At 36.7% G+C, this 19,189-nt stretch overlaps 1 protein-coding gene across 6 annotated transcripts in view; it reads left to right on the top strand.

Annotated features, from left to right (window-relative positions):
• The window catches only part of MAP2K5 (mitogen-activated protein kinase kinase 5), a 249,041-nt gene that overhangs the window by 78,780 nt on the left and 151,072 nt on the right, over positions 1 to 19,189 (top strand). For all 6 annotated transcript variants that reach the window (XM_087856834.1, XM_045810841.2, XM_045810840.2 and 3 more), the window contains 3 exons: positions 2,109 to 2,148; positions 12,074 to 12,142; positions 12,237 to 12,318. In XM_087856834.1, coding sequence (XP_087712960.1) covers positions 2,109 to 2,148; positions 12,074 to 12,142; positions 12,237 to 12,318 — 191 coding nt within the window. The remainder of the gene's footprint in view (positions 1 to 2,108; positions 2,149 to 12,073; positions 12,143 to 12,236; positions 12,319 to 19,189) is intronic.

Raw genomic sequence — 19,189 nt, 5'->3', positions numbered from 1 at the left:
TCAATCAGATCATGACCTGAAATGTAGTTTCACATTGTAAAAGTCTGATATTAACATACATAGTAAATGAAATGGTAATTTGTTCTAAAACCAGTATAATATAGGGGTTCCACTTATAAAATGTATACCACTTTATATAAAGTATAAAAATTTTTTAAATAATTTAAGTTTTATAACTGTAATAGTATTTAATATACTAGGGAGGTTGATATTTAGAAAAAAAAATTTTTTTAAAGATTTTATTTATTTATTTGACAGAGAGACAGCCAGCGAGAGAGGGAACACAAGCAGGGGGAGTGGGATAGGAAGAAGCAGGCTCCCAGCGGAGGAGCCTGATGCGGGGCTCGATCCCAGAACGCTGGGATCACGCCCTGCGCCAAAGGCAGACGCTTAATGACTGAGCCACCCAGGCACCCCGATATTTAGAGAAAATCTTTAGAACATCTTACAGATTAAAAAAGCTTCGGTTAAGTCAATAGTTGCCACTTAATTTTTATAATTTTGCCTTTCTTTTAATGTGATATACTTGAATTTCTTTATAATTAATTGTTAAAGGCTAAGTATACCTTCCACAGTCGGCTTGACCTTTGTCTACTCAAATAGGAAAAACAGAACAAACTTCTTATAACAGGAATATTTATAGATGTATACATACATATATACATACATATATATGTTTTTTTCTAGTCTTACCTGAATTTATAACATTTTATATGTGAAAAGTTACAAATACTTGCAGGTCCTTAATAACTAAACCATTTCTGTAAGTTGGTCACTTAAAAAACACTTGTCATTGATTGCAAAAGCTCTGTAAATTTGCTAAAAAATCATTGAATTGCATACTTAAAACACGTGAATTTTACATGTATAATTGCACCTCACTAAAGCTGTTAAAAAAATGTCAGAGCAACCACACAGGTATTTCTGTCAAAACAATAGAGAGTGATGTTTTCGTTTTGCTAATAGGAGAATATATGTGTTGTTTTTAAGAAATGATCAGTTTTTCCTACCAGATCGTTGCCAAGTCATCATTGGGAGCCTGGTAAATATATTTTGCAACTCGGCAGGTGAAGTCAGGGAACTCCCAAGAAACTAACTTCCATTCCCCCACATCTTCCCTACCCAGTCACATCTTAACACAGCTGGGTGAGGGGAAGAACACTCTGATTTTGGCTGCTGTGCAAGCCTGTACTTTTGTAGACTTGCAATAGCAGTGCTTGTTTATTTCGTGTGGTTTGTTTAGACATTTTTATATAAGATGGATTGTCCCCGGATAGTGGTCAGAATGTACAGTCCTTGCAGAACATGTGTGGAAGGCCACATTGTCGTTTAAACACAAAAGGTCTTAATGAAAAGTAATGGTATCTTATTTCTACAAACCTTACTCTCTTAATCTTTTCCATAAGTGAATGTATTTCTATTCCTTGATTTAAACTGTAGTTATTTCACTGTATCTGATCATTTGAGCTTGTCTCTTTTCTAAAGCTTTTTTAATATTGAGAGATGCCAGCTTTAGGAAAAGATGAACCACGTACTTGAGCCTGATAAGTCTGTGATTTCTTATATGAATATATATCTTAAGCCATAGCTAATTCCTAGTGTTTTGAGATTATTTTGATGAAATGTAGGGATATAGTTTATCTGTTCCTATAATTGAAGTAAACAAAAGGAAAACCTCCCACTTTATATGGCTGTATACAGTGCTTAGCAGAAGACTTATAGAAGATTCCCCCCCACACACAGTGCTGGCCAGTTGTAAGGGTCTGGAGTCAGAAGAGGGTAGGTGTGAGGTCTAGTTCTGCCACTTACTGACTTTGTGCCGTTGGGAAAACTGCTTAGCTTCTCTGTACACCAGAGCTCTCCATCTATAAAAGGAGGGTAGTAATACCAGCATTACCTCAGAGGGTTATTTTAAGGTAATGTGTAATGAATCACTGTCTAAACCATTAAGCTCAATAGAAATATAAACTACTAATGTTATTAGTGTTCTTTGAAAGTATCTGTATATCCCGTCACTGCGGATATGTTCAGATTCACATTTATGTCCTTAACCATTCTGTCGGTTGTTTAGTATCCCAAGTGATTTTGTTATTTTTTTCTTCCTATAGAGCATATCATGTCCCGAGTGGGAAAATATTAGCTGTAAAGGTAAGTGCTGGATAACTTTTATGAAATCCACGAAATTCTTGATGCTCATTACTTTCCCTTCCCCTGTTAGCTTGAGTCACGGGTATAGTGAAAGAGGAGATGAAATGGTTTAAATTTGGGGTGGTAGGTTATGGAAGCTATGGTCCTGTTGTGATATTCAGCTCCCTCCTCTCTCAGAGGGTACCTTCACCACCTCAGGCACTGCTTTGCCATCTATTGAGTTATTTGTTCCTTTAGATATCATAACTCTTAGATCGTTGCCAGTAATATATTTAAAGACAATCAACTGTAGGTTATTCACTCCAAGAGAAGGGAGCACTCCTATAAATCATCTAAAAAACCTTGGCTTTGCAAGTGCATTATAATTTCTCATAATTTCATACATTTTGAATTATGTTTAACCTAGGCTAATATTAAAATTCCTGTGCATGATTATTTAGTTGGGTATGGCAAGGGCTAACCGCTATTTCTGGAAAGGATTAAAAGCAATTTTAAAGAAAAGACACATTTAAAAAAGAGCTGTTAAAGTAGAGACTTTGAATAAATGAAAACAGTAGGTGTTTACAAATCAGTGTCTACTAGACCTGATCTTAAAACTGAGCTTTAGGGGCGCCTGGGTGGTGCAGTCGTTAAGCGTCTGTCTTCAGCTCAGATCGTGATCCTGGCGTTATGGGATCAAGCCCCAACGTCAGGCTCCTCTGCTATGAGCCTGCTTCTTCCTCTCCCACTCCCCCTGCTTGTGTTCCCTCTCTCGCTGGCTGTCTCTATCTCTGTTAAACAAATAAATAAAAAATCTTTTAAAAAAACAAACAAACTGAGCTTTAGAGCAAGGACTATACTGTAGTCACTTTATATCCCTAGATTCTATAAAATTTATAAAACGTACTAGATGCTTAAACTGAGTTGAATGATTTAAGAGTAGATGTGATTGTTGTGTTTAAATTTCATCTGAGTTGGATGAATGAATGATTTAAGAGTAGATACAATTAGGGGTGCCTAGGTGTCTCAGTCGGTTAAGCATCTGACTCTTGGTTTTGGCTCATGTTGTCATCTCAGGGTCTTGAGATCAAGCCCCATGTCAGGCTCCATGCTCCACATAGAGTCTGCTTGAGATTCTCTCTCCCTCTGCCCCGCCTGTTCATGCTCTTTCTCTCTCTAAAATGAATGAATAAATCTTAAAAAAATGAAAATAAACGTCTTATTTAGCCCTGAGCTTCTTGCAGCCAAGGCAAAAACCATGTAACTTATTTAATAGTCATACTCCGAGAGAAAGAAATGTGCCATTTCTTCAAAACGGGCAGTTTTGTTTTGTTTTTTAATTAAATCTTAGCAGTGTACTTAGGTTCCAAATTATTTGGCGGTTTTCCAGATATCTTTCCATTACTGATTTCTAGTTTAAGTCTGTTGTGGTCAGAGAACATACTTTGTATAATTGGAATTATTTTAAATGTATTGAGATTTGTCTTATGGCCCAGAACATTAATTATCTTGGTGTTTCCTGTGCACATGAAAAAAAAAAAGTCTATTATTGTGTAGGGTGTTGTATAAATGTCAATTAGATCAAGTTGGCTGACAGTGTTCAAAATTTCTGTATATTTACTGTTTTTTATCTGCTTGTTCTGTCGACTCTTGAAAGATGGGTATTGAAATCTCCAGCAGTAATTGTGAATTTGTCTATTTTTTCCCTTGCAGTTCTATCTTTTTTTTTTATTTCATGTTTTTTGAAGATCTATTACATGTATTTAGGATTAGTAGTCTTCTTGATGAATTGGCACCTTCATTGTTTCATTACAAAGTGACCCTTCTTTAGCCATGGTGATATTCTTTGCTCTGAAATCTGCATTGTCTGATATTAATATAGACAGCTAGTGCAGCTTTGTTTTGGCTAGTGTTAGCATGATACAGCCTTTCACTTTTAACCTGTTGGGTCTTTTTATTTGAGATAAATTTCTTGTAGCCAGAGTATAGTTGGGTCTTGTATTTTAATCCTTTCTAATGATTTCTGCTTTTTAATTGGGGCATTTAGACCATTAACATTCCATGTGATTATTGCTGTGGTTGGATTCAGTTCAGTCATCTTGCTCTTTGTTTTCTGTTCTGTCTGTATGTCCTTTTTCTTGAGTGATTGCTTCAGAGTTTATAGTATATATCTTAATTTATCATAGTCTACCTTAAAGTAATACTGTACCACTATCTATAGGATAAGAACTTCGTAATAGTATACTTTCATTTCCCTCATCTTAACTTGTTACTGTCATGTATTTTACTCTCATATGTTATGAACCTCAAAATACATTGTTACTATTTTTTAGACAATTGTCTTTTAAAGACATTTCCAAAAGTAAGATAAGATTTCTTTTATATTTACTCTTGTTTTTACCAACGCCAGTGCTCTTCATTCAGTTGTGTAGATCCAGACTTTCATCCGGTGTCATTTTCCTTTGTCTGAAGGAATTTCTTCTTTTACATTTCTTATAGCGCATGAGTCTTCTGGTAATGAATTCTTTTAGCTTTTGCATGTCTGAAAAATGTATATTTGACTTTCATTTTTGGAAGATGTTTTCACCAGATAGAGAATTCTAGGTTGATCGCTCTTTTCTTTCAACATTTGAGAGATTTTGTTTCACAGTCTTCTGGTTTGTGTTCTTTCCAATGAAAAGCTTACTGTCGTTTTAAATCTTTATTCTTTTGTACGTTAGAACTGACTTCTTCTCCAGCTGCTTCTAGGACTTTTTTCTTTATCACGAGTCTTATGCAGTTTGATGATAATGAGATTTTATGTAATTTTCTTCTTGATTCATATACTTAGGATTTGTTGAGATTCTTTGCTCTGTGGATTTTTAGTTTTCATCAAATTTGGGAAAATTTTAGCCATTATCCCTCCTCCCCCAACTTTGGGACTTAAATTGCATATGTACTTAGGTTACTTGAAGTTGTCCTGTAGCATAACAATGCTCTGTTGTTTGCTTTAGTCTTTTTTTCCTAATAGTTCAGTTTTGGATAGTGTCTCTTGTCACATTTTCATCTACATTGTCTAATCTGCTATTAATCTTGTCCATTGTATTTTTCATTTCGGACACTGTACTTTTTATCCCTAGAAGTTTATGTGGGTCTTTTTTACATCTTCCATGTCTTTACTTAACATGCTCAATTTTCTTTCTGTCTTCCTGAATATATGTAGTGTAGTTATGGAATATGTGGAATATAATTAACTGAATTAATGGTTTTGTCTATTAATTCCATCGTGTGTGTCATTTGGGGTCAGTTTTGACTGATTGCTTTTTCTCCTCATCTTGGGTTGTATTTTCTTATTTTTTTTCAAGATTTATTTTTATTTATTTTAGAGAAAGAGAGAGTGAGCAAGTGGGGGGAGGTGCAGAGGGAGAGAGAGAATCCTGAAGCAGACTCTACACTGAGTGCAGAGCCCCATGCAGGGTTTGGTCTAAGGACCCCGAGATCATGACCTGAGCCAAAATCAGGAGTCGGCCGCTTAACCTACTGAGCCAGCCTGGTGCCCAGTACTTTCTTATTTTTAAAAACTCTTACCATTTTTGATTGGATGCTAGTCATGCGTCATAGACACTAGATTTTTTGCATTCCTATAAATATTCTTGAGCTTATTCTGAGATGCTATTTAGTGACTCTGCAACAGTTTGATCCTTTCAAGACTTGCTTTTAAGCTTTATTAGATGGGACCAGCCCAGTGTTTAGTCGAGAACTAATTTACCCCACTCAGTTAAGGCAATAGTCTTCTGTATATTCTACCAGTGCTCTGACAGTTACGAGGTTTTCCATCCTCCCTTGTGGGAACACAAACTCTTTCTGCCGAATGTGAGGTCTGGAGATTGTTTCCTCTGGTCCTTTCTGGTGGTTCTTTCCTTGCGCTCAGATAATTTCCTGACATCCAGGTACTGATTGATCATTAATCAGCTGAAGACTCCAGGGGCCCCTTGGCAGATCCCTTGCCCTCTCCCTTTGGTCTTCTGCCAGGGAGCTCTAGCTGCCTTGGCTTCCTCAGACCCCCAGTTCCATCTCGTCAACATAGGGAGATGGCTGAGCTTTGCCTGGAATTCCTGCCCCGCACAGGAGCCTGCACACTCTCTCGTCAGTAAGCTTGACCGTCGTAGGGCTCCTCTTACTTGTTTTCCATCTCTCAAGGATCATTGTCCTGTTTTAACTGTTGTCAGTGTCTGGAAGCCTGTTCATTTTTCTGGGTTTGGTTTTGTTTTACTTGGGATCTCTTCCTTTCTTGTCACTGCTTCAGTCCAGATGCTTGTTTTGTTTCTTGTCAGACGTCGAACAGTATTTAACGTGTTCTCTCAGTAATGGAAGCTACCACTTATTGATCATTTATACTGTGCTAATAAGCACTCTACATACCCTCTCCTCATTTAATTATTAATTAATTAATAAATAGCTTGCTGAAGGTCCCACAACTAATAGAACTAGGATTTGAAGTCAGGCAAGCCTTGCCCCAAGTTCATGCTCTCAACTTGTGTCCTGTATTGCTGCTCACTATCCTTAGATTTGGTTTCCTCGAGCGTAGTTCTGGTCACATCTCCTCCCCTCTCGAAAGTCTTCAAAGGCTCTATATTGCTCCCAAATAAACTAAAAACTCTATGGGATGAAACTCAAGATCTTGCACAGTATGTCATCAGCCTACTTTTATAGCATTATCTTACGTGTCTGAATGCTGTGCTGCTTTTAAGTTGAACTCTTTGCTTTATCTGAACCCAGGTACTTTCACACTTCAACACTTTGATTCCCATATTTTTCTCTAATTAGAATGCCTTCACCCATGTCTCTACCTATCAAAATTCTTAACACCCTTGTAGGGTCAGCTCCAAAGCCCGCTCCTCTATTGAACTTCCGTAGATAAATCCTGTCACATACGGTCTATCCATCACTCACTCACTCTCTCCTTTGAACCTCTTTAGAATTCTCTGTATGTGTTTCTTGTGGATGTTATCACATACTGCCTTGTATTTTGCTATTAATATATATGTGCATTTCTCTCCTTACATTGAAATCTCTTTGTAAGTAGAGAACAGATCTTATTTCTCTTCTTGTCTTACTCATTGAGTCATGCAGAACCTCGCATTTGGGCCTAGACAGAGGACTGCATGCAGTAACTAGATGGTCAGCACGTAATTTGTTGAATGACTGAATAAATAAATTTGGTTCTTTCGTTTGTTCTTCATTCATTCATCTTTTGAAGCAGCATCTTGAAAGCAGGTTCAGCTCACATACAAAATAAACCGTAGTGTTCTTTGTATGGACCATTGCTCTCACCCAGAGTAGTTCTTTGCTTTTTTTTTTTTTTTTATATTAAAGGGTGAAATGAAAGGTTAAGAGTTAGAAGTGCATTTGATCTTTTCCTGACCCTCTCCTGACTTTTGTGTGACTTCAAGCATGTCACTTGAACCTCTCCGTGACCTCAGCTGTGAAACGGGGCTGCCTCATGTCACAGAGGGATTGTGAAGAGCAGCAAATCACAGCCCTTGTCTAAACAGAATCACCTGCAGGGCTCTGACGCCTGCATAGAATGATGAGGGAAATTTAATTTCCCAAGCCGAGTGGTCAGTTGGACCAGCACTTTGAATGTCTGTGGGAGCAAGTAGATAAGAGTCCTTGAAAATCCATTACTTTTCTCTTCCTACTCAAAATATTTCTGTTCTTTGTACTTCTAAATGTTCTTACTTTTTTAGACTAACAAAAGAATTTTGTAGTGTTTCCCCTTTCAGACTTCAAAGGTGGGAAAACATCACTTCAGATATTTTAAAAAGCAAGTTGAATTTGGGCAAGAATAGAAATACCTTGGATTTTTATTTTATACCAGTGAATTTAGAACAATTTCTACCTTAAAGAGAACATTCTGAAAAATGCTCACCAAAGATAACCGTTTGCTAATGACTGTAACTCATGAAATGTGTTTCTAACTCACTTTACTGGGGGGCGGGGGTGGAGGTTAAGAGAGACAGTTGCAAACAAGTAGAGCAGAAAACAAATAAAAATACTGTTAGCCATCTTGGCAAACAGAACCTTTTTATATCATTAATGTATTCTGTAAAATCTTTCAAAGTACAGCCTAATAGTTTTCCTAATATTTTTTATTTTCTAATTGGGAAAAAGTCATCTAAGGGGAAATTTCTTAGCTGTATATAGCATGTGCTGATTATCATTCTTTGACTGCTTTGGGTTTCTGCTGCTTTTAAACTAGCATTTAAATGGACCATTTGATTAATCATTTGTATACTGACTGTAATCCTCCCAAATTTCCTTTCTGAGTTGTACATACTGTAAAAGACAATTATGTCGCCACAGATTAAATAAGCGAATTAAAACAGAATAGAAGCTTAATTTGACCTGTGATTTTGCTCTCCTTCCCTTTAGTGGAGCGTGTGCCACTCCAGCAAATAAATGAAGTCATCCATGACAGCTTGTGATGAATTGCCGTATTTATACTGTATATTTTAATAGCCTCACACTAATTTAAATTGAGCACAGAGTAAATTATAATTCAGTCACTTGACTGCTTATATTTAACTTGACAACTCATCCTTATTTGTCCTGGAGGTGTAGTGGAGAGCAGCAGAAACGCACCCAGGTATTTCAGTTTCTCACTTAACCCTTTCTCCGTGAAATGCTTCACGTGCAGATCCTCTCCAGTTTGAAAAATTGAGCTCTTCCTAAGGAGAAAAAAAAAATCACAATAATAATGAAGACTCAGGGAGTCCATACTTTCCTTGTACTTTAAAAAGAAAATTAGAATTTGCCATGCTTTTTTCCATTGCTTTCAAGTAAGGAATTGGACTTATTTTTAGCAGTTTAAAAGCTCACTCCCAGGAATGCCCAAGGGAAGGAGAATTAACCTTCTACCTAGAGTGCCAAGTCTCCCAGAAAATAGAAGAGCATTTCAGTAGAATTATTTTAAGGTGAATTTTACTTTCCCTCTTAAGTTCCAGAAATTACTTTATTCACTTTTGCACCATTTTGGAATCTCCACAATTCTGGACCATAACAAATACCAAGAATGATCAAGGCCCACTGGAATGCAGTGGATTGGCCCCACAAATACAGTATTATTGCTACATGTTAGGTCAGTGTGGCACTTCTATTTATTTTGGTGTTTATGTCTTCGGTGTTAAATTCAGTTGTAGAAATCAAGCAATCCACCTCCTTCCTGTCTAGAAACAGCTCCTTACTTAGAGGATTATGGTTGTAAGGAGCGCTTTAATTAAATCCCACATTACTTAATGGGCACTGCTGTAAGTAAGACCCTGTGCTGGGTGTAGGGGGAGGGGGCCCAGAGAAAGATGCCCAAGACTCAGTCCTTGCCTTCGTGGGCCTTACAACCACTTTACTGTCTAGGCTTGTGGTTTTAGGAGACAGGCATGAATGCCAAGACAGAACGTGAGAAGTGGCAATATGACGGGCCAGAGCTGGAGATAAATTCTGATGGAGGGCTTTGGGGCTGGCTTCATTGAGGTGGTGGTGGCATTCAAACTGGGTCGAAAAGATAAGAAAGGTTTTATAATTAGTAACTGTGGGGTGGAATGAGAAAGCCCACCTCAAGCGGAGGGAACATCAAGAGCAAAGACTGGAAGTGGGGAAAGCAGGACCTGTGTGTGGAACACCGGAACAAAGCACCTACTTCCTGTGCTGGTGGTTTGGTGGTGAGCAGAGCTGCCTTCCATATCATCTGGCTTCTCATGAGAATTGGGGTTTGGGCGGGGGGGAGCTGTGGGAAAGGAGTTGGAATGACTAGATTGTGGGAGAATTCTTTGAATGTCATGCTAGAGTCTTAACGTTATGCTAGGCCATGGGCACCTAATTAAGGTTCTTGATCCAAGGGAATGGTATGTTTACAACCAGTAGTTTGGGGTTAATTGCAAGGTGTTGGCTCACCATGTGGAGTCCTGTCGTTTCTGGATTGGGGGCCTGGAGATGCCGTATGTCTCAGTAGTCATACAGAGTACTGAATAAATGGCATTTTTGAAACCTTAGATAAGTGGTTCTCAACCTTACTGTGGGTTAGAAACCAGCTGGAGGTTTTTTAAGAATATTAAGATGTGGGCCCAACCCAAGATTGATTCCGTTCTTCTGCGATAAGGCCGGTGTACCAGGATTTGGTTCAAGTACGCTCATGTATTGATATAAATACCTTTATATAAAAGTAATTGTAACATGAGGCCAGGGTTGAGAACCACTGCTTTGAGGGGCGCCTGGGTGGCACAGCGGTTAAGCGTCTGCCTTCGGCTCAGAGTGTGATCCTGGCGTTATGGGATTGAGCCCCACATCAGGCTCCTCCGCTATGAGCCTGCTTCTTCCTCTCCCATTCCCCCTGCTTGTGTTCCTTCTCTCGCTGGCTGTCTCTGTCTCTGTCGAATAAATAAATAAAATCTTTAAAAAAAAAAAAGAACCACTGCTTTGAGGTAAATAACAAGTTCATTCCTTTTAATAGTTTTTTGGGGTGGAAGCATCCCTGTACTTGACATAGTGGTGTGAATAGTTTTGATTATTTTATGGCGTGGAATTGAAACAACACTAGATGAATTTATTTTGTCGCTAAGTTTTATACGGGAACAAAAAGGTAAGTGAATATTGTTGGCAAATGACTATTGATCGGGAGAAACGTGTAAATGTTTCTCTGCAGTTTTGTATTACACTTACAATCTAGTTTAGTGAGGGCTTTTATAAATAACCCTAAAGCAAAAACTCTTGACAGAAACTGGCCATGCCTTTTTCCCCTTCCTTTCCCCCTCCCCCAAATGGATGTCAGTACTATAAAATGTGTGTTTTAGAATTATCCTTTTCTTTCCTTGCTCTATCAGCAGTTTGCAATTCATAATTTATGGGTTTTTTTCCAGTGTAAGTGCATATATTCCGAGGTTATAATACAGAAATGTGATTCAGTGTTAGATGGTGTATAACTGCATTGTCATGGTAATCGTGAATGTTAAGTTTTTATCTAGAAAGGTCTGGAGTCGGAAACTCGGCCACAAATCTTAAAAATTATCTTTCACCTATTTTATTCTCAGCACTGTCTTTTTTAAGTAAAAACAATTTCCCTTGAATTGGCTTCACTGAACTGTTAAGTAAAATTTGAACAGTTGATGGTCTCCTTTCTTAAGAAACAGTGTTTGAAATAAACTAGAATTTATTCTAAGTAAGTTTGTAAATTGTTTTACATTTCATGCTACGAATCTTCCTCTGTGGTTGATGCTTTAAGGAAAAACCATAAACCACTAGGACATTCTAAGAGGCGTCTGGGAGTCAGGGAGGGACCTTGACATTGCCAGGCTGTGTGGCTTCTCAGCACCTTGGTTTCGTCCTTTAAAAACAAGAGAATTAGATGAAATCGTTTCTGTGGCTCCTTTAAGCTCCAGCATTTTATTATACTATTAGCAAAGAAACATGACTTTGAAAAATATTTTTTAAATGATGTATTTTTAAAACTCCTTATTTCTCTTATAACTAAAAAACCTGCTTTAAATGTCATTTTTACTCATCATCCTCTCTGCTTATCGCCTAGTGTCTGAATTACAAGACAATTTTTTTTTTAATGGTTTCAGGGTCATTCCTTTCTTCCTTTTCTGGAAATAACCAATGTGGCCAAAATAGGGTATATAAATTAAGGGTGTTATAACTTAACTGACTTTTAAAGCCATTAATACTGACCTTTGAGACCTGGCTTTTTCCTTGGTCTCATCAATCACTTCTGTACCACCTCCCCCAATACAAAAGGTTAGGCAGATGTGGGTACAGTTCATATTCCTGGGGGTTATGGTAGTGGAGAGCAGAAAAAGAGGCAATGAAGAGAGGAAACACCATATTTTTTCCTTTTTATATTTCATAGTGAGTATAGCTATATTTAAATTAAAGGTGAATATATGTGTAAATGTTGATTCCATTCTGTATTTAGGTCATACTACTAGATATTACACTGGAACTTCAGAAGCAAATTATGTCTGAATTGGAAATTCTTTATAAGGTAATTTTTCTTGGTTATTTTTTTTTCATAAAGCATCTTATGGTATTGTCTTGCAGGGTTTTTTTTAACTACCTTTGTCTTATTTTTGTTACAGTGTGATTCATCATATATCATAGGGTTTTATGGTGCCTTTTTCGTAGAAAACAGGATTTCAATATGTACAGAATTCATGGATGGTAAGTTTTCCCTATTATAATACTTTAAAAATGATTTGGGAGATACAGTACTTTAAAACCTGGTTCTGATTTAGATGTCAAGTAGAATTAAAAATAATTAAAATATACCAATAATTACCTCCATTATACTCTAAAACATCTCAGTGTTAGAGGTTCCTAGTGTTAAATATTTACAGCTGAGCTATAATTTCAAGAATGTAATTTCATTTACTTTTATTGAAAATTTAAATAGAACAGATTAAATGCTGGTCTAATCGGTGGTTTGATATTTGATTCTTCCATACAATCTGTCTTTACTTGCAAAACAGATGTTCTGTTCTTTTAATGTTTCAATAGCCAAAACAGATTTTCTTTTAAAGAAATCTATTAACCCAATGTCCTGTGTCTTTTAGAAAGAAATCGGTTCTTAATTGCAAGATAAGAAATTGTTTTTCAACACAGCTGTTTAGCCAAGATGTGTTTAGTTTTCTTTGGACTCTAGCCTTTTCTTTTATCTGTATTTTTCATTCATTTCTATGTTGGTAACTCTTTCTTGATCTGAATATTTTGGAAAAATGCAGATTGCTTGGTACCCCATCCCTGAAATGATGTCATTGTATTTACCCATTTTAAATCAAAGCAGTCTTTAGATTTTACGTATCAGTTTTTCGATGTCTAGTACATTAAAACTCAACATTTTTTTTTTAATGTACTTAGTTCGTTTGGGGGATTCTCAGTATATTATTAAAGCAACTAGTTCATGCCTTGCGAGACTTTTTAACTAGCCCACTTTGGTACCTTGATACTATAATAAGGTATATCATGTGTTCTAAATTCAGTTTCATTGAAATACGTACTTTTTGAGATGGCGTATTTAATAAGCGTTACCGTTTTGATGTACACAATCCAGTGGTTTGAGTACATTCACAGGGTTGTACAACCTCATCATCACTAATTCCAAAACATGTTTAATCACCCCAGAAACAAACTTCTTAGCCAATAGCAGCCACTTGCTCTTCCCTCTTTCCTCTAGTCTATGGCAACAACTAATCTACTTTCTGTCTCTAGATTTCCTTATTTTGGACTCTAGGTAAATGGAAGCATGCAGTATGTGGCCCTTGTGTCTGGCTTCTTATACTTAGCGTAAGGGTCTGAAGGTTTATGCATGTTGTATCATATATCAGTACTTTATTCCTTTTTATGGCCAAATAATAATCCATTGCGTGGACGTACCACATTTTCTTCGTTCATTCATCAGTTGATGGGCATTCGGGACATTTCCACTTTGGGGCTGTTAGGAATAACGCTGTTCTGTGCATTTGTGTACAAGTCTTTGTGTGGACATACATTTTCAGTTCTCTTGAGTGCATATATCTAGGTGTTAAATTGCTGGGTCATATTTACTCTGTGTGTAATTTTTTGAGGAGCTGCCGAACTGTTCCATTCTATTTCACACAGTTTGCCTGTATAGCTGCAATGTATGAGGGTTCCAGTTCCTCCACATCTTTGCCAACACTTGTTATTGTGTGTCTTTTTTTACTATAGCCTGGTGAGAAATGGTATCTCTTTAGTTTTGATTTAGATTTTCTAATGACTGATGACATTGACAATATTTCCATGTGTTTATTAGCTATTTGTGTATCTTCCTTGGAGAAATGTGTATTCAAATCCTTTGTCTATCTTTACATGGGTTACTTGCGTTTTTATTGTTGAGTTGTAAGATTTCTTTTTATATTCTGGATACTAGGCTCCTATCAGATGTATGATTTACAAATATTTTCTTCCATTCTGTGAGTTGTCTTTTCATTTTCTTGATAGTGTCCCTTGAAGCACAAAGTTTTAAAATTTGATGAAGTTCAGTTCATCTGTTTTTTCTTTGGTTGTGCTTTAGATGTCATATGTAAGAAACTTGAAAATTTACACCGGTTTTCTTCAAAGAGCTTTATAATTTTCACTCTTACATATCATATAAGTTTTTGATCCATTTTGAGTTAATTTTTGTAAATGGTATAGAGTCCAAATCCATTATTTTGCATGTGAATATCCAGTTGTGCTAGCACCATTTGTTAAAAAGATTATTCTTTCCCATTGAATTTTTTTGGCACTCTTGTCAAAAATTTATTGACCATGAAAAGTATTTCTGGGCTCTTGATTCTATTCCATTGATCTATTTGCCCATCCTTGTGGCAGTACCAGACTGTACTTGCTTACTTTTACTTTATTATTCTAGATTATTTGAGCTTTGTAGTAAGTTTTTAAATTAAGAAGTGTGAGTACTCCGACTTTATTCTTTCTCAAGATTATTTTGGCCATTCTGGGTCCCTTGCATTTTCATAAGAATTTTATAATCAGCTTGTCGAATTTGCACACACACCAAAAAAAAGTCCAGCTAGGATTTTGATACAGATTGCAGTCAATCTATAGATCAATCTGGGGAGTACTGCCAACTTAACAGTATTAAGTCTTCCACTCCATGAACACACAGTATCTTTCCATTTATTTAGATCCTCTCTAATTTTGTTCAGGATGTTTTATAGTTTTCAGTGTTCAAATTTTGCAATTCTTTTGCTAAATTTATTTCTAACTTTTTTGATGCTATTGTATATTGAACTTTTAATTTCATTTTTTGATTGTTCATTGCTAGTGTATAGAAATATAAATGATTTTTGTATATTGATCTCATATCCCTCGACCTTGCTAAACTTGTTTCTTAACCGTAATAGGTTTTTGTAGATTCCTTAGGGTTTTCTACATAGATCATGTCACCTGCAAATAGATGCAGTTTTATTTCTTTTTTTCTAATCTGGATGCTATTTATTTCTCTTCTTTGCTTAATTACCCTGGCTACAACCTTCAGTACAGTGTCAAATAGAAGTGGTGAGAGCAGACATCTTTCTTTTGCTCCTGATGTTAGAGGGAAAGCTTTTAGTCTTTCACTATTAAGGGTGGTATTAGCTGTAGGTTTTTAGTAGATGTCCTTTATCAGGTTGTCCAAGTCCCCTTCTCTTCCAAGCTTGTTGAGTATTTTTATCATGGAAAGGCATTAGATTTTGTCGAGTGGTTTTTCTGTGTTTATTGAAATGATCGTGCAGGGCGTCTGGGTAGCTCAGTTGGTGAAGCATCTGATTCCTGATATCAGCTCAGGTCATGATCTCTGGGTTATGAGATCGAGCCCCATATCAGGCCCCACCCCTGCTCATGCTTTCTCTCTCTCTCTCTCAAATAAATAAATCTTTAAGAAAAAAAAGAAGAAATGATCATGCTTTTAAAATCCATTATCCCATAATTATGGTATATTGCTTTAATTGATCTTTGCATGTCGAACCAATCATGTATTGCTGAGGTGATTCCACTTGGTCATAATGTATAATCCTTTTTGTATGTTGCTGGATTCAATTTGCTCTATCTTGTTGAGGATTTTTACATTTATATTCTTAAGGAATATTGGTTTGTAGTATTCTTTTCATATAATGCCATTGTCAATTATCATGATAATTCTGTCCTCAAAGAGGGAGGTGGAAAGTGTTTTCTCCTCTTCTAGTTTTTGGAAGAGTTTGTGAAGGATTAATGTTAATTTTTCTTTAAACGTTTGGTAGAACTCATCAGTGAAGCCATTTGGTTCTGGGGTTTTCTTTGTGAGTAGTTTTTATGGTCAGGTGTCATCTGTTGCCGATTATCAGGAAAAGTCCAAGCAGTTCTGCCCACTGCATCTTAGTATGAAGTTCCCAAGGAAAAGACAATGCAGTCAGGCACTGGCTTTAATAGTGCTTTTACTCAATAAAAAACGAGACACCGCAAGATCAGTTTTGGTAGCGAGTGTCAGTTGCCTGTGGCCAACAGCAGGCCCTTCCTGGCAGCCTGTGCAGGGCCTTGGCCTACACACAATGCCTCGTGCTGCAGCAAAAGGATCCTGCACCCCACCCCACTCATGTGGTATCAGAAATGCTGAAAGCGGGGGGCATGCCTGATGGCCATTGACACACATGCTTAAGCAGGACAAAGGAGTGCACAGTTAGTCTGAAACAGGGAAAGATATTCCAAAACAAGGAGGTAAGCCCAGCACAAACTATGTGGGCTCTTTATCTGCTGGTAGGCAAGTATTCCAGGCCTAAGGCCCATTCTTATGTGGCCAGGTGGAGTTCAAAGAACAGTGCACATAAGACTGTCTTTCTCAATAGTGTTTTTTAATTGTAGTATAACACATATAATGTAACATTTACAATATTAACCATTTTTAAGTGGGTAGCTCATCAGCTTTAACTGCTACCATCTATCTCCAGAACTCTTTGCATCTTGTAAAACGAAGATTAAACAATAACTCTTTGTTTCTTCCTACCCCTGGCAACCAACATTTGATTTGTGTTTGTATGAATTGGACTACTCTGGGTACCATTTAAGTGGAATCATACAGTATTTCTCTTTGGGGACTGGCATATTTCACTTTGCATAATGTCCTCAAGTTCATTCCATGCTGTGGTATGTGTCAGAATTTTTTTCCTTTTTAAGACTGAATAATATTTCTGAGTAGTTTTTTGATTACCAATTAATCTCATTACTAATTATAGGTAGTTATAGGTTTATTCAGAATGTCTGTTTCTTCTTGAGTCCGTTTTGATAGGTTGTGGCTTTCTAAAATTTGTCCATTTCATCTAAATTATCTGATTTGTTGATATACAGTTGTTCCTAGTATTCGTTTATAATCATTTTTATTTCTGTAAAGTTGGTATTGATTTTCCCTCTTTCATTCCAGAGTTTAGTAATTTGAATCTTCTGTCTTTTTTTTCTTGGTCAGTGTAGCTAAAAGTTGGTCAGTTTCTTTGTCTTTTTCAAAGAACTAACTTTTGGTTTCTTTGATTTTCTTTCTTTTTCTACTCTTTATTTTTTTTTAATTTATTTATTTGACAGAGATAGAGACAGCCAGCGAGAGAGGGAACACAGCAGGGGGAGTGGGAGAGGAAGAAGCAGGCTCATAGCGGAGGAGCCCGATGTGGGGCTCGATCCCGGGACACCGGGATCACGCCCTGAGCCAAAGGCAGACGCTTAACAACTGCGCCACCAGGGCACCCCTCTTTTTCTACTCTTATGTCATTTATCTCTGCTCTAATCTTTATTTCTTCTTCTAGCTTTGGGTTTAATTTACTCTTCTTTTTCTAGTTTTTTAAGGTGTAAAGTTAGGATACTGATTTAAGATCTTTCTTATTCAATGCAGGTGTTTGCAGCTATACATTTCCCTCTAAGTACTGCTTAAGCTACATCCTGGAGGTTTTGATGTGTTCTGTTTTCATTTTCATTTATTTCGAAGTATTTTCTAATTTCCCACAAAGGAAATCCCTTGTAATTTCTTTCTTGACCCATTTTCAGTTAGAATTGTGTCATTTTCCACATCGAATGTCCTCCTGTTGTTGATTTCTAATATTCTTTTGAGGTCAGAGAACATATTTGATATGATTTAAGTCCTTTTAAATTTACCGAGATTTGTTTTATGCCCTAGCATTGTCAGTTCTGGAGAGTGTTTCATTTGTACTTCGGAGGAGTGTATTCTGCTGTTGTTGGGTGAGATGTTCTTTAGATGTCTGTTAGGTCCAGTTGATTTACAGTGTGAAGTATTTTATTTCCTTGTTGATCCTCAGTATAGTTCTATTTGTTATTGAAAGTAGGATATTGAAGTCTCCAAGTATTATTTTTTGGTTGTCTATCTCTCCCTTCACTTCAGTTTATGCTTCACATATTTTGGTATTCTGTTGTTAGGTGCATATGTGTTTGTAATTGTTATATCTTCATGATGGATTGACTCTTTTATCATTATAAAATATTTTTGTCTCTAGTCACTATATTTGTCTAAAAGTCTATTTTGCCTGATATTAGTATGGTCATCCCAACTCCCTCTTGATTCTTATTTGCTTGTTATATCTTTTGCTCTTGTCTGTTCTTCAACCTGTTTGAATCTAAAGTGCATCTCTTGTAGACATCATAGAGTTGGGTCATTTTTTAATCTGTTCTGCCAATCTGTCAGTATTTAATTCATTTACATTTAATGTAATTACCAGGAGCGCCTGGGTGGTGCAGTCGGTTAAGTGTCTGACTCTTGGTTTCAGCTCAGGTCATGACCTTGGGGTCATGAGATGGTGCCCAATGTCAGGGCGCCATCTAGGCGCCCTGTCTCCCTCTCCCTCTGCCCCTCCTCCCTTCTCTAAAATAATAACTAAATCTTTAATATAATTACCAGCAAGGTAGGGTTCATAACTGCTATTTTACTACTTGTTTTCTTTAAGCCATACATCTTTTATGTTCCTCTTTTTCTCCGTTACTGCTTTATTTTATGTTAAATAGATATTTTTTTAATCTATTGCTTAAATTCTCTTGTGGTTTCTTTTACTATATTTTTTGAGTTATATTTTTGGTTTTCCTAGAGATTATAATTAACATTTTAACTTGTAACAACTTAGTTCAGATTAATATAAACTTTTTTCAAGTAGCTCTATTCTTTCCCTCTCCTTGTGCTGTTATTGCCATATAAGTTACATTTTTATAAGTTGTATGCTTATTAACACAGATTTACACTTACTGCTTTTGTGCAGTTCTCTTTTCAATCAGTTAGGAGAAAAAGACTTACAAAGAATACATATATCTTGTCTTTTATATTTACCTGTATAGTAACCTTTACCAGTGTATTGTCTTTTTTTGTGTGGATTTGAGTTACTGCCTAGTAACTTTCCTCTGAAATTCCTTCAGTTTGAAGGACTCCCTTTTATTTCTTAAAAGATTTTATTTATTTATTTTAGAGAGAGAGAGAGAGAGAGCGAGAGTAAGCAGGAGGAAAAGCAAGAGGGGGGGGGGAGGGATAATCTCCAGCAGACTCCCTGCTGAGCTCAGAGCCCTATGTGGAGCTCAG

Source organism: Ursus americanus, chromosome 28 (genome assembly GCF_024610735.1).
Source record: "Ursus americanus isolate L20-20 chromosome 28, mUrsAme1.1.p, whole genome shotgun sequence".
Classification (NCBI taxonomy): Eukaryota; Metazoa; Chordata; class Mammalia; order Carnivora; family Ursidae; genus Ursus; species Ursus americanus.
This window is presented reverse-complemented; position numbering and strand designations above follow the sequence as displayed.